At 36.0% G+C, this 15,227-nt stretch overlaps 1 protein-coding gene across 1 annotated transcript in view; it reads left to right on the forward strand.

The window, feature by feature from the left end:
• The window catches only part of LOC107678636 (sorting nexin-25-like), a 71,697-nt gene that overhangs the window by 12,177 nt on the left and 44,293 nt on the right, over nucleotides 1-15,227 (forward strand). Inside the window, exons 3-4 of the mRNA XM_016473981.1 lie at nucleotides 6,986-7,202; nucleotides 11,963-12,135. Of these exons, the coding sequence (XP_016329467.1) occupies nucleotides 6,986-7,202; nucleotides 11,963-12,135 (390 nt within the window). The remainder of the gene's footprint in view (nucleotides 1-6,985; nucleotides 7,203-11,962; nucleotides 12,136-15,227) is intronic.

The following is a 15,227-nucleotide window of genomic DNA, read 5'->3' on the forward strand; positions in this document are numbered from 1 at the left end:
GGCCAACACTTTTTCACACCACTGTATATTGTGACGAGTCGGCTGCCTCCCCCCTAATTATCAGCATCACCCTGTCCATTAATCGCCGCCCTTCGCCAGGCTCCCGACAAGAGTGGGTGCGTGAGAGAGGAAGGGCACTGAAATAACCAGGGCTGGCGGCGTGTGGTGAGGCACACCTGAACCGAATGGAGCCTCCTCATCCGCTGCTGTTTAAATGCCGAGCGCGCCTCTCCTCGGGAGACCGGTCTCTTCCCTGTGCATGCACGCTGGTGTCCTCGTGGGTCCAGAAAGGGTGCGTAGAGGGACTCCCGCGCCGCCAGAGTCGTGAGCTGCCAGACCCATGGGTCCAGACGAGAACCGCACCTGTTACAATGGCCGTCGGGCCAGGATGCCGGGCCATCTAGTCCCTTCAAGTGCCGTTGGCAATGAGAAGGATGCAGCTGCTGGAAGAAGCCGCTGCGCCTCGCGCCCCGGACCGGAGAGGGGAGCGCGTGTGGCCGCCGGACTCCGCCCCTTACCTGGACACTTCCTTCCTGAACACTGCCCTTCCCTTCACAAACCCCGCAGCACGACGAGGACACCAGATCCCCGGTTTATTTTGGGCCCTTTATTCCCTTTTTCTGGACATTTTGTTTATTTTATGTTAATAAAAGCCTCTCCAAGGCCTGACGCCACACCCACTGTGTCTGTCGTTTGCTCCTCCCGCCAATATATATATATATATATATATATTAGTGCTGGGCAACGATATTTTTTTAAAATCGTGATTAATCATATGATTTTCTGCGATTAATCTCGATTAATCACATTGTTATGCACAAAATGCAATAATGAATTCAAAAGTAGTGTATTGTGAACTTTTTTCATTTAAAAGTACTGCTATATGAACAAAAGTGCAATAACATTTGGTTTACAAACACTTTAAATAAATAAGGTGCTTTTTTACAGCAGTATTCCTTTTACATAGTAGCAGTTAAAATATTTATTGTAAAACTGAACTTATAACATTAATGTAATCAAATTAAATATAAAACCAAAGCTATTTGCCACTGCCAGGGCATTAACGTTTTTTTTGATGATTAGCCAGTACTGATCAACATCTCACCCCTCCTTTGACCCATGGTTTGTCTGTGTGAATTCCGAGCCAGTGAGCAACGGGCTTTCATAATAATAATAAAAAACTGCGTTAATGCGCGATAAAATAATTGCCGGCGTTAATTAATGAATGCGTTAACGTGATAACGCGTTAACTTGCTCAGCCCCAATATATATATATGGCAGCAGCTATTTGCACTAAGTGTAAATAGCGATAGTGTAAATTATAATTTTAATTCAAAATATTAAATGGATGCCACCTTATTGGGACAATAAAGCCCTCCCTACACCTACCCTAACCCTACCCGATACTTTAATTGAAACTTTTTGATTATTTCCTTAATTTTTATTGAAAATAAATGCCTTTCCGATGTGATATAAGATTTGAAAAGGGAGAAAAAAAAAGTTCGGTAAAAGGCGGATTCGAACCCGGGTTGAGCGCGTCAAAAAAAACTACGATACACGCTTTACCATCTACACCACTGAAGCTGACAATTGTCTGCCGTCTTTTAAAATGTTGACCATCCCTATCACACGTTTCTGGGTGGAGCTAGTGTAAATAGCCTCTGCCAACAAGGCGGGCTATTTGCACTTAAGTGTAAATAGACACTCCGTATGTATATATGTATATATGATAATAATATTTACATCCTGTACATACTATATATTGCAAAAATAGTAGTATGCAGTTTCCTGTATAACCCATATCTGTGTTAGATGTGTTGGATATGTGAAATCATAGTCTTTCAAGCATGTTTTGGTGATAATAGACGCTTTTGAATATGTCTGCAGCACAAACGTTGTTATCAGACTCCCTGCTGGGTGTTTTTACGCACCGATGACAAAATCCCATCAGCACCAATGTCACACGCCGTAAATAATCGGTGAATGCAGTTGTTTGGCATCCAGTTTGACTCATCTGTGCTGTCAGAATCTGAAAAAATGGACCAAAATCACAGAAGAAAAGAGATCAGAGGGAAGCATTATATGTGTGGTAGTTTCTGGTTTTCTGGACCATGATTATTCAAGCTTTAAATAATTCAAAAGGCTTTCTCCTGTGTTGTATTTATGTATTCAGCTGGTGTTTTTAGCAAAATTGTGCTTCCTGTAAACAACCTGAATGACTCGACTCTCATTTAGCCACCCTTGAATTTTTTTTATTTTGGATTTAGTTCACGGTTGCTTAGTCCATGATCAGCCAAACCACAGTAGGAGTCTTATGATAGACCTTATTATTGAGTCTAAAACAGAGAATTTCCTGTAAAAGGAGAGAGTTATACTCTCGTTTAAAGGTCAGCTGCAGAGATTCGTGAGGAATTTTCATAGATTTTCATCGAATTTTCATAGACTAATATAATTTTTATTTCTTAAAGGTCTGTGATGTGTGGATGTGAGACTAGAATGATAACTAATGTTTTACATTTTGCATATGGCCCTGGTCCTTCATTAAATGTAAGTCTGGCCTGGGCTGTTTTTTTGTCCGTCAGGAGAAAATCTCAGCATATGTGTCTCATTCATTATATTTCAAGTTCTTGTAATATATTCCTGTGAAAAACAGACAATTTTGTATAATTATTCAGTGACGATCAATAGTTTTGGTAAGTTAGTAAGGTTAAATTCATATTTTTATTTAGCAAGGATGTATGAAATTTATCAAAAGTGACAGCAAAAACATTTATAATGTTGCGAAAGATTTCGGTTTCAAAAAAAGAATCCTGAAAAAAATCTATCACTGTTTCCACAAAAATATTAAGCAGCACAACTGTTTTCAAAATTGATAATCATAAGATATGTTTCTTGAGCAGCAAATCAGCATATTAGAAAGATTTCTGAAGGATCATGTGACACTGAAGACTGGAGTAATGATGCTGAGAATTCAGCTTGCATCTCAGAAATAAATTACATTTTATAATACAATTATAATAATATTTCACCATTTTTACTGTATTTATGATTAAATAAATGAAGCCTTGGTAAGCATACAAGGTTCCCTTGCATTTCTGCCAGTCTGATGGCATTTCTCTTATGATAAATTCCTGCCTAAAGGAATTCTGGGTGTTTGTGGGTGGTGTTTTTGTGTTGAAAGGCCTAGATAATCTGTATGTGCCTGTCTTCTTTCAAGATGAGTGTATAACGGTGAGAAGATGGCATCTACTCTCTTCCAGGTTGTGGCTATGAAGGCTTGTGCATCACAGGTCTTGTTAAACCGAATGAAGGATGTTCACTGAATCTGTTTCTGATCGTTCATTCTGACTCCCTCCCTCCTGTATTCTGAGCACAGCTGTGTGTCACATTTATGAATCGAGTAAATTAGATGTCATTTCATTCTCATTAGTGATGTTTGCTGGAGCAAGAAGCACTTTAACCATTTGCATCTGCAAAGTGAAAATTCTGTCATCATTTACTCACCCTGCCTTTCCAAACCTGTTTGATGTTCTTTCTTCTGCAGAACGCAAAAAGAGAAAGTTTGAATTAAGTTCTAGTAATGCACACTTAATTCAGTCTTCTCCATAAAAGTACAAAGAACAAATCAATTGTTTGAGTCTGATCTTTTTCTAGTGAATCAATTGGTTTGGTTCACAAAGCAGAGCGGAATGATTCCAAATCGGACTGATCTTGAGTTCAACGATTCACTTCAGATGGTTAACAGCTCATTGGAGGAATATTATGACTGAATTAACAACTTACATTTTGGTAAATTTTGTAACTTGAAAGGTTCAGTCTGTGTTAATGGTTATTGCATGAAACACTAACCAGGCTATTATCGGAAATTTCTTGTCATACAGGTTTGACAGCAACACAGTGCTGAGTAAAATAATGACAGAATTGCCATTTTTGGGTGAAATATTATTTCATTTTAAGGTTTTCATAAATGTAATGTTTTGTTGCTTAAATATTACCGTACCTGAGAAATCTGTTTTATGTTTTTATGAACATCCTTGCATCATAATGACAAGTTTTTAATTGTATTTTTTTACTTTTCATTTTTTTAAATTTTTTTATAATTATATATTAATAGCCGTTAATCACTGTAGTCCATTTATTCTGACTGAACTGTATAAAAACAATATTTTAATTGATTTATGCATTTAGTGTAAACTGTTGATAATATGCTAAATGATTACTTCTTTATATCCAGCAGTCTGTATTTGTTGCTTTCCGTTTTTCCCAAATTGCCCAAATTTTTTATTTTGTTTAGTTTTTACTTTTTTATATTATTATATTTTTTATTATACTAATTGTATTTTTTATTTTACATGTTTCCTGCAGTCACAGTGAGACATAATTATTGGAGTTCTCCTTTTTGCTTCTTTTCTGTCGTGTCACTTAATAAGCAGAAGATGCCTGAAGGAAACTGCACAGGAAGACTGTCAGCAGCACTTCCTGATGCTCAGCTGGGGAAAGTCAGCACATTTTATGAGGTCACTGACTATAAATAGTGCTGCCTCAGCCGGGAGGAAAAATGCCTGCAAACCAAGTTTTCAATAACTGCTGCACAAAGGGTGTCACTGAAGCTTATTCAGCTGTAGATCTGCTTATTATGACTCTGAGCGGTTTCGGTGGGCGCTGGATTCTCGCGTCATTAGAGGACTGTTGCAGTTGTCTGCAATCATTGCTAGTGCCATCACATTCATGCCATCTGCCACCTGCTGCTGTGTGTGTCTTTTCTTTTCTTTTACAGTAAATATTATGCAAACAAAAATCAGTATATTCATTCATTGTAGTCCATCTATCTATGACAATTTTATTTCTATCCAGCTGTCTGTATTTGTTGATTTATCTATTGACAGGGCAAACAGCCGATTCTCCATTTACACCCAATAAATACAGTGTTGTTTTCTCATGACTATTATATTTGGTTCTCTCTGTTGACAGCAAGATGTTGAAGAGGATGTTGTGTGCTTTATCATGCTGATAAAAAGCTGTGAAGCGAAGACATCTGGTAGCCTCATTGACTTAAGAGGCTTTTTTTAAAATAGTGTGTGAAACAGTATGCAGTATACCACATTTAACATTTTAAACCGCTATATTATCACTTGACCTCATTGCATGTTTGAGTGAGTGAGTGATGTCCAGTAATGATTTTGGAAGTAAATGTGTCCTTAAAGGGATAGTTCACCCAAAAATGAAAATTACCACATGATTTACTCACTCTCAAGCCATCCTAGGTGTATGACTTTCTTATTTCAGACAAATACAATCAAAGTTGTATTAAAACAATTTCTAGGCTCTTCCAAGCTTTATAATGGCAGTGAATAGCTGTTGAGATTTTTAAAGGGATAGTTCACCCAAAAATGAAAATTTTGTCATTAATTACTCACCCTCATGTTGTTCCAAACCCGTAAGACCTCCGTTCATCTTCAGAACACAAATTAAGATATGTTTGATGAATTCCGAGAGCTCTCAGACCCTCCCATAGACAACAAGGATCCTTACACGATCAAGGCCCAGAAACATAGCAAGAATATCGGTAAAATAATCCATGTGACATCAGGGGTTCAACCGTAATTTTACAAAGCTACGAGAATACTTTTTGTGCGCAAAATAAAAAAAACAACTACTTTATTCAACAATTCGTCTCCTCCGCGTCACCCTAGCACCATTTTGGAGAGTATCCACTGAACGTAAATTGCGTATGCTGTTTTGTGTCAGCTGCGCCACGCGAATACGTTGTTTTCGTTCAAATCAAAGCGTAAACGATGTAAATAGCGTATCCACGTGGCACATCTGACACAAAACAGCATACGAAATTTACGTTCAGTGGATATTCTCCAAAATGACGCTAGGGTGATGCGGAGGAGACGAATTGTTGAATAAAGTCTTTTTTTTTTTTTTTTCTTTTGCGCTCAAAAATAATTCTCGTAGCTTCGTAAAATTATGGTTGAACCCCTGATGTCACATGGATTATTTTACCAATGTCCTTGCTATGTTTCTGGACCTTGATCGTGTAAGGACCCTTGCTGTCTATGGGAGGGTCAGAAAGCTCTTGGATTCCTTCAAAAATATATTAATTTGTGTTCTGAAGAGGAACGAAGGTCTTGTGGGTTTGGAACCACATGAGGGTGAGTAAATAATGACAGAATTTTCATTTTTGGGTGAACTATCCCTTTAAGCAAAGCAAAGTGCATAAATCCATCATAAAAAGTACTCCACATGGCTTTGGGTGGTTAATAAAAGACTTCTGAAGCGAATTGATGCATCTGTGTAAAAAAAATCCATATTTAAAACTATAAACCGTAATCTCAGGATTTGTAAAGAAAAATGTCAGAGGATTTCGATATAAGCCAAGAGGAGACTGGTTTTCCTTTGCTGTAAACAAAACTGGGTTCTCGTGAGACTAGCATTTTCTCACTGGCGCTTATGCTAAACGCCACTCTCTCATTAACACGCGCACGACAGTTAGCGGAAGCTAGAGATTACGCTTTATAAAGTTTTAAATATAGATATTTTTCTTACACAAACGATTCGATTTGCTTCAGAAGGTCTTTATTAACCCCCCAGAGCCGTGTTGAGTACTTATTATGATGGATGGATGCACTTTTCTGGGCATCAAAATCTCAACCCCCATTCACTGCCATTATAAAGCATGGAAGAGCCAGGACATTTAAAAAATATATATATAACTCTGATTGTATTCGACTGAAAGAAGAAAGTCATATACACCTATGGCTTGAGGGTGAGTAAATCATGGGTTAATTTTCATTTTGGGGTAAACTACCCCTTTAAAATTTGGGCAGTTAAGAAGGAGATGTTGTATTGCATTGTAAGGTTGGGTATTCTGCACAGTATGCACTGGTTTTATACTAAATGTTGGTAATTCTGGAATATTGGTAAAACTGATTATTGTCTATATTAATCAGTGAGATTCTCTCTGTTTCTCTCCCTGCAGTGTTTGACTACAGCTATCGGGACTATATTCTGTCGTGGTACGTCCCCTTGAGTCGAGATGAGGGCCAACTGTATCAGATGTTGTCTGAGGACTTCTGGGAAATGACCAAACAGTTGCGAATGCGTCTGTCTGAGGTAGACGTGGTCAACCTGGTCTGTAACGACATGGTCAAGACCCTTCACACGCACTTCTGTGACCTCAAGGCTGCTAACACAAGGTGAGACATTCAGCACTTCTAGTGGTTTAATTGAGATGGACATACAATTGTTACCATTGAATGCATGCAAAATGCACATTATTCATTGTCAACAAGGTGAAATTCTGAATCTGTTAACTGGTTTGTTTTTGGCATGCTTGATTATTGTCCAGGACAAAGCATTATTTGTTATACTGACTGGCACTTTATTTTAGGGCTGTAAGGGTTTAACATTTTTACTCTAATTAATTAACGCCTTCTCATGAATGTTGTTTAAATTTAGTGCAAATGTAAAAATAACCACATTCTATAGTGTATTATGTGCATATATTACCATTTAAAATTTCGTGTTCGTGAGCTTTTATTTGGTGGAAGAAATTAAAAACCTTTATTCAGCAAGGGTGCATTAAATTGATCAAAAGTGACAGTAAAGACATTTAAAATGTTACAAAAGAAAATGGAGTATAGTAATGATGTTAAGATACGTTTCTTGAGCAGCAAAGCAGCATATTAGAATGATTTCTGAAGGATCATGTAACACTGAAGGGTGGCGTAATGATGCTGACAATACCGCTTTGGTCACAGAAATAAATTACAATTTAAAATATATTCAAATATAATTTTTTTTTTTTAATTGTACAAATATTTCACATTATTACCATTATCCTGTTTTTTTTGTTTGTTTTTTTGATCCAGTAAATGCAGCCTAGGTGAGAATATGAGACTTCTTTCAAAAACATTCAGAAACAACATTCTAACCAAGCCCAACTTTTGAATGCTGATGTATGTTTCAGGCGTTTTACTTCTTCCTCCAAAAACAATGTTTAATGTGGTTTCTTTAAAACGTCTAAATGTGTTTATCCAGATTGACAGAGCGAAAGCCTTTTCTTTTTCATCTTTACTCTGATTAACTAGTAAATGTAAGTGGGAAAAGCACAAGAATGCAAAACCTTTGTGCTTGTTGAAATTCAGTCTGCTTGGGTTTGGATCACAAGCACTCTCTTGATTGGATTCATTGATTACTGATTTGTCTGTGGAAAGAAAGCCAAATGATTGCATTATAAACACACACACACACACACACACACACATACACACACACTCACTCTGGAGATCCATATTTCTCAGTTTGATTGATTAACATGATGAAGACTGCTGACGACTTTAAAACTCCAGCCTTTAATGTGATCCTTTGTTTTACACAAAACATCACACACACTTACACACTTGTCTTTTAATGTTGTTCCATTTGCTTACACACTCTCTCTGTGTGAGTGTGTTGGATGTGGATGCAGTAATGAGCGTTTCTGCCAGTCGTGTATTCATCAGTGTTTGTGTGTGTGTGTGTGTGTGTGTCTAAACGATCGATCTGCACAGCTCATTAGCTGAGTGGACAGACATCTTCTGTTGCCTCTCTTTTTCTGCTTCTCATCTGTCTTCCTCCACCTGTTCCGTTTATCTGTCTCTGTCCATTTATGAAATATTTCCCCCTTTGTTGGTGTGATTGCTTAAATAAGAAATGGTAAAATACATAAATAAAAATATTATAAATAAATAACTGTTTTGAAGGTTTCAAAGTGCTTTATTGGCATGATTGCTTGGTATATTGCCAAGGAAGAAAGGAAAATTATTTTATTTTATATATTTAAAAACAACAAAAATATTATTTTTTTTAAATATTCTAATTAGGGCTGTCACGATAACTACTTTTTGTTGTGCGATATATTGCACCAAAATGAATTGCGATAAATAATATTATTGCCATTTTAAGACCATTTTATGCCACTGATTAATGACAGTATGACAATATAGCATAATAATGCAAGTACACTCTTTTAAAGAACAAAGAACATTTTATTCTTAAGAATATTTAGACATTGGAATCGGAATGTGAAAAAATATATGCTAAATAAATAAAACAAATAAATAATAAATACACCTTTGTTAACAAAAAAGTGCAAGGTAACAAGAACTAGAACAAAACAAATTAACATGTTTAACAAAGTCAGTTTAGATTTTTAAAAGTGTCTCACACAGAGGCACATATGCCGCAACAGGCCATATCTGCTACCAGATCCATTTTTTATTTTTAGGCAGATTCCGAGAAAGGAACACCAACATGTTTACCTTGTGGGGCTTAAGGCAGGTTCTTTCTGGGGTAACAAATGTTACCATAAAATAAAGAATATTTAGACATTGGAATCGGAATGTAAAAGAATATATCCTAAGTAAATAAAAATAATAAATAATAAATTAGGGATGCAACGATACCATTTTTTTTTAGAACCAATCCGATACTGAAAATTCTGAGTATCGGTCAACAGATACCGATCCGATACCAGCACATTATTTTAAATCAATGTAGAATTAATGTACTTCTGTGTGTTGACCTGATCGTCACTTCTTTTGTGTGTTAAACACAATCTACGAAATATAGACAACTTCATTTTAATGAAAAATAACAAATAGAAAAATATATAATCATAATCTATGAAAATAATACTATTATAAACTAGGTTAGGTTATTCTAGAAAAATCATGAGTGCACAATAATTTTATAAAATGTAAACATTTAGTGAAAGAACATTATTGGGGAACAAATACAAGTGAATAAGTGTAGGACTAAATCTGGTAAAATGGTATACATTGCTTTTTGTATTGTAGTAAAATACATGAATGAAAAACAAGTAAATATATATATATATATATATATATATATATATACTATAAACTTAAAATACATTTCTTTTAAATGCACAGCAGTAATGAGACAGCAACATATGACAGATAGGAGTCCTATCTATCATATGTTGCTGACTCCATTACTGTGCTATACATTAAATTATTAATAGCCTTTCTTGTTCTGTCCTATCATGCGCAAAAGTATTATAATACATACAGTATGAAAGGGTCAATCCAGAGCGGCACAAAGCGCTTTTGCGCATCCTGTGCGCAGAATGATGTGCTTGAAGCAACACGGAGTCACAGCTCGCAGCGCTTCACATATAAAAGTTTAAAGGGGGGCATAACACACACCGTTTCACCCAATCTCATGTTAATCTTGAGTACCTATAGAGTAGTACTGCATCCTTCATATCTCCAAAAAGTCTTTAGTTTTATCATATTTATAAAAAAAAGATACAGCTTTACGATTCTCTCCGGAAAAAGCCGAGCTCCTGGAGGCGCGCCATGGGCAGAGCTAAAGAGTGACGAGCACTTGAGCGTCGAATGCCAACAAAAAAGACATTTGATGCCGTTTCACTTACCGTCTGTAGTTCTGAATCATGACCAGGATCTGTTATAGCTGGGACCGCTCCATCTTTCAGTATCAAACGATGTGCAAATCCAGCGTCAAACTGGGCCTTGTTTATAAAACGTTCGTCAACAAACACACTTGTGAAACTCCGTTGCTGCCCCCGAAAAACAAACTGTATCCACTGTTTACATAACGCTGGGTACTTTAGGAAGCTGAACAAAGTTATCTTTCCCTTACAACCAAAAACACACTTCTTTGACTTCCGGGAGAAATGCCCATATAAGGAGTTCCACCCTAGTTTACGTCATTAAGAGCCACGATCGAAAAAAAAACTCCCCGAAACTTGTACAAACCCGGAAGTAAGATTTTTGGCACAGAAATGCTCCGTCATACGTCCAAATTGTTTTTTGAAACTTTGTCCATGCTTAGCATGAGAATCCAACTCTTTAACAGTGTAAACAACTCTGAATGCATGAAACAGCATTGTACCCCCCCTTTAAAGCAGAAAGAGAAGAGATATTGATGCGTAGTGTATTAAATCTGTTCTGTAGTTTGAGCCTTTTCTTTTAACAGTTGTAAACTTCATTTACTGTGCTCTAAGAGAGAGTTTCATCGTCTTGACTGTTGTAATGAACGCGACACGCAGCTTGAATGCTGTCCGCTCTGTGTGTGTGCGTGGAGACGCTGCCTCCGCCCCGCCTCCGCCACAGAGAGCAGAAGAGATAACAGAGGCAGCGCGATCGAATAAAATGTTATATAAAATATTAAAATATTAATTATAAAAAAAATGATCAGTCGCAATATATCGCGGCACCAAAAGTGATCGCGCTCAATTCCATATATCGTGCGATTAAGTCGATATATTGACTATCGCGACAGGCCTAATTCTAATAAAATCTCAATCTCAGTACTTTATTGGCATGATTCCTTTGCATATTGCCAAGGAAGAAAGGGAAAAAAATAATTATATATAATTATATATATATATGTATATATATATATATATATTTATATACACGTCTGCAAGCAAAAAGCAGTCTTCATGGCTGCAAGGGGTTTGTGGTGTCTCAAAAAGATCCTGAGCAGCTAAGGTACAAGAAAGATTCTTTCACAAAAAAGTACATGGAGGTGTTATATTTTTGAGTTACTAGGTAGAATTTTAAAAAAGGTTAATGTGTCACAAAAACAAAATATAATTAATATAATATATAATTATATTACATTATAGTTTGAGTTAAAAATAAATAAAATTTCTGTTATGATTCCTTTTATTAATTCTATTAATTCTGTTAATTGCGGTCTCTTGCAGTTTTTCAAAGTACTTTATTGGCATGTTTGCTTTGCATGTTGCCAAATAAGAAAAAGGAGAAAATAAAAATAGTGCTAATATAATTGAATTAAAATAAAATAAAACAAGATATTAATTTCTGTCTCTTACAATTTCAATTTTCAGATTGTTTCATTTGCATGACAGTTTAAATACAATAGAATACAATAGTCTCTCTCTTTTTCTCTCTCTCTCCAGGCTGGAGGAAGTACCACGAGCGTTTCCGTTGCATCCGTGTCTGCGCAGTCCTGATGAGGAGCTGCGTTTCCTGCGCTGCTGCGCCCGTCTGCTCATGCTGCGTCTGCTTCCCGCGCGGGACGCTCGTTCACGCAGTCTGCACCTCTTACTGGTGGAGGTCGTCGCTACTAAAGGTGACTCTCACTGAACCTGGTGTACACTGTGTGATATTTTTCAGTCCTTATGATTTTTGCTTGTCAGTACAATGTGACAAAAAAGTGCAAAAAGTACAAAAGTCAGCCAGAAAGTCATTCATACTTAGGCTATGTATGTATGTATGTATGGTAGGTATACATATATATATATATATATATATAATGTATGTATATATATATATATGTATATATGTATATCTCTCTATATATATATATATATATATATATATATATATATACTGTATATACTGTATATATTACAAAAATATTTCTATTTATTTCTCTTCGTACTTTTTATTAATTGTAGAATCCTGAAAAAATGTATTACAGTTTTCACAAAAATGTTATGCAGCACAACTGTTTTCAGCATTGATAATTACAAGTTTCTGCTAAAAATTCAGCTTTGCCATCACAGGAATACATTACATTTTAAAATATATAAAATAATTTAACTTTCATCCGAAAAATAGCTATAGCCATAAAAGGGCTGACATAGTAGTAAGACACAAACAGTATTGTGATATTACCATCACTCTATAATAGGTGACAGAAGAAAGGATAATTTAACCTTATTACTTGTATTCAACGACATAAATTCTTATAAAATGCAAGAAAATTCACACAGATTAGCTTTTGTTCGTCATAATTTTCCCCTGATGTGTTTAGTGAAGATATTTCTTTAATACGGCTGAAAGCAGTACAAGACTTTGATAAGTAAAAGTAATTTGCTTTCATGAATCAAAATCAGATGCCGAGATTTGGTGCTCATGTTCTACACACTGATAAATCCCCCTCTCACAGAACAAAGCTTTCATTCACTGACAGTATCATAACTTGAGAATTAGATTTTGGGAAAATCTTTTTTTTGGCTCAAGCTTCAGTGTCTCAACTGACGTCTCTCTGCACAATTGGATTGGACGGAGCTGATTGTCTGTTCAGTGCTCATCTGTGTTCTTACAATGCTGTTCTTGTGCAGAACTGATGAAACTCATCTACTGCAGTTTTTTTTTTTTTACAAATCATGAAATTGATTCCAGGATATTTTCAATGAGCACCAGATGTGTGATTGTAATCGTCTTTGATTTGCCATGAAATGACTAATTACATCTATTATAGGCGACTGACAGACAGGCTGCTGGAGAGAGATGGAGGTTGTGATGACTGCTGGTAGTTCATGTCAGTGTGATACAGAGAAATGATGGATTACCGCAGGATATTAAAGAATTTTAGGTGTTCAGAAATCTGCCATCACTTACACATTATGATTAAGTCATTTCCTTTACCCAAAATGTTATTCTTAAAGGAGTAGTTTCTCCAAAAATAAAAAATTTGCTGTGCATTTACTCACCCGCAGGCCATCCAAGATGTCGATGAGTTTGTTTCTTCATCAGATTTGGAGAAATGTAGCATTGAACTAAAAAAAAAAAAAAAAAAAAAACAGAAACAAAAACCAAATATTAAATTTAAAGGAATAGTTCACTCAAAAATGAACATTTACTCCCCATCAGGCCATCCAGGATGTGGATTGTTTCTTCATTGGAGCAGATTTGGAGAAATTTAGCATTACATCACTTGCTCACCAGTGGATCATCTGTAGTGAATGGGTGCCGTCAGAATGAGAGTCCAAACAGCTGATAAAACATCACAATAATCCACACACCTCCAGTCCATGAATTAATGTCTTGTAAAACAAAAAGCTGCATGTTTGGTGGAAGCAAATCAAAATGTTGTTCACTTCAAACTGTTGATTCTGACTTAAATATAAGTCCTCTATTCATAATATTGCTTTATCCAGTGAAAAAGCCGTCTCATCTGAATCAGGAGAGAAATATGCACAGATTAAGCACAGTTTACAAGCGAAAACATTGTAAAACAGTTCTAAACAAATAAACTACCAGTCAAAAGTTTTTGAACAGTAAGATTTTTATGTTTTTTAAAGAATTCTCTTCTGCTCACCAAGCCTGCATTTATTTGATCCAAAATACAGCTAAATTAATACTTTCATTTAGCAAGGATGCTTTAAATTGATCAAAGGTGATGATAAAGACATTTATAATGTAACAAACGATTTCTTTTTCAGATAAATGCTGTTCTTCTGAACTTTCTATTCATCAAAGAAACCTGAAAACATTCTACTCAGCTGTTTTCAACATAATAGTAATAATAAATGTTTTTTGAGCAGCAAATCAGAATGACCATGTGGCTGGAGTAATGATGCTAAAATTCAGCCATTTAAAAAATATATTCAAATAGAAATTTTAAATTGTAAAAATATTTTACAATAATACTATTTTTGCTGCACTTTGGATCAAAAAATGCAGGCTTGTGAGCAGAAGAGACTTCTTTAAAAACATTAAAAATCTTACTGTTCAAAAACGTTTGTCTGGTAGTGTATGTCGGTTTATTTTAATGAGAGAGGACAACGGGATGGACTTTTTCACTGGAGGAAGTGATATTATAGATTCTGGGCTTGTATTTTATGGCTCAAAGCGACGGTTTAAACTTAAACGCCTTAATATTGTATTTGTATCATACAAACATGCAACTTTTCACTTCACAAGTTAACAGAATTGATGGACTGGAGTGGTGTGGATTTCTTGAGGATTATTGTGATGTTTTTATCAGCTGTTTGGACTCTCATTCTGACGGCACCCATTCACTGTAGTGGATCCATTGGCGAGCAAGTGATGTTATGCTACATTTCTCCAAATCTGTTCCCATGAAGAAACGAATTCATCTACATCTTGGATGGCCTGATGAGGAGTAAATTTTAGAACGTCTCAGCGTTCCTCATCAGCACTACGTCAACAAGCTCCTGAGGAGGTTTAGAGATCTCATCATGATGAGTGACGGAGGAGAGATTGACTAAAGCGCAATGAGGTTTTGAGAAGAACAGTTTGATTTTAAAGGGGTCATATGATGCGATTTCAAGTTTTCCTTTCTCTTTGGAGTGTTACAAGCTGTTCGTGAATAGATAAGATCCCTGAAGTTGCAAAGACTAAAGTCTCAAAACCAAAGAGATATTCTTTATCAAAGTTAAGACTCTGCCACGCCCCCCTAAAACAGCTCGT

This window comes from Sinocyclocheilus anshuiensis, unplaced genomic scaffold (assembly GCF_001515605.1).
Source record: "Sinocyclocheilus anshuiensis isolate Anshui unplaced genomic scaffold, SAMN03320099.WGS_v1.1 scaffold877, whole genome shotgun sequence".
NCBI classification, from domain to species: domain Eukaryota; kingdom Metazoa; phylum Chordata; class Actinopteri; order Cypriniformes; family Cyprinidae; genus Sinocyclocheilus; species Sinocyclocheilus anshuiensis.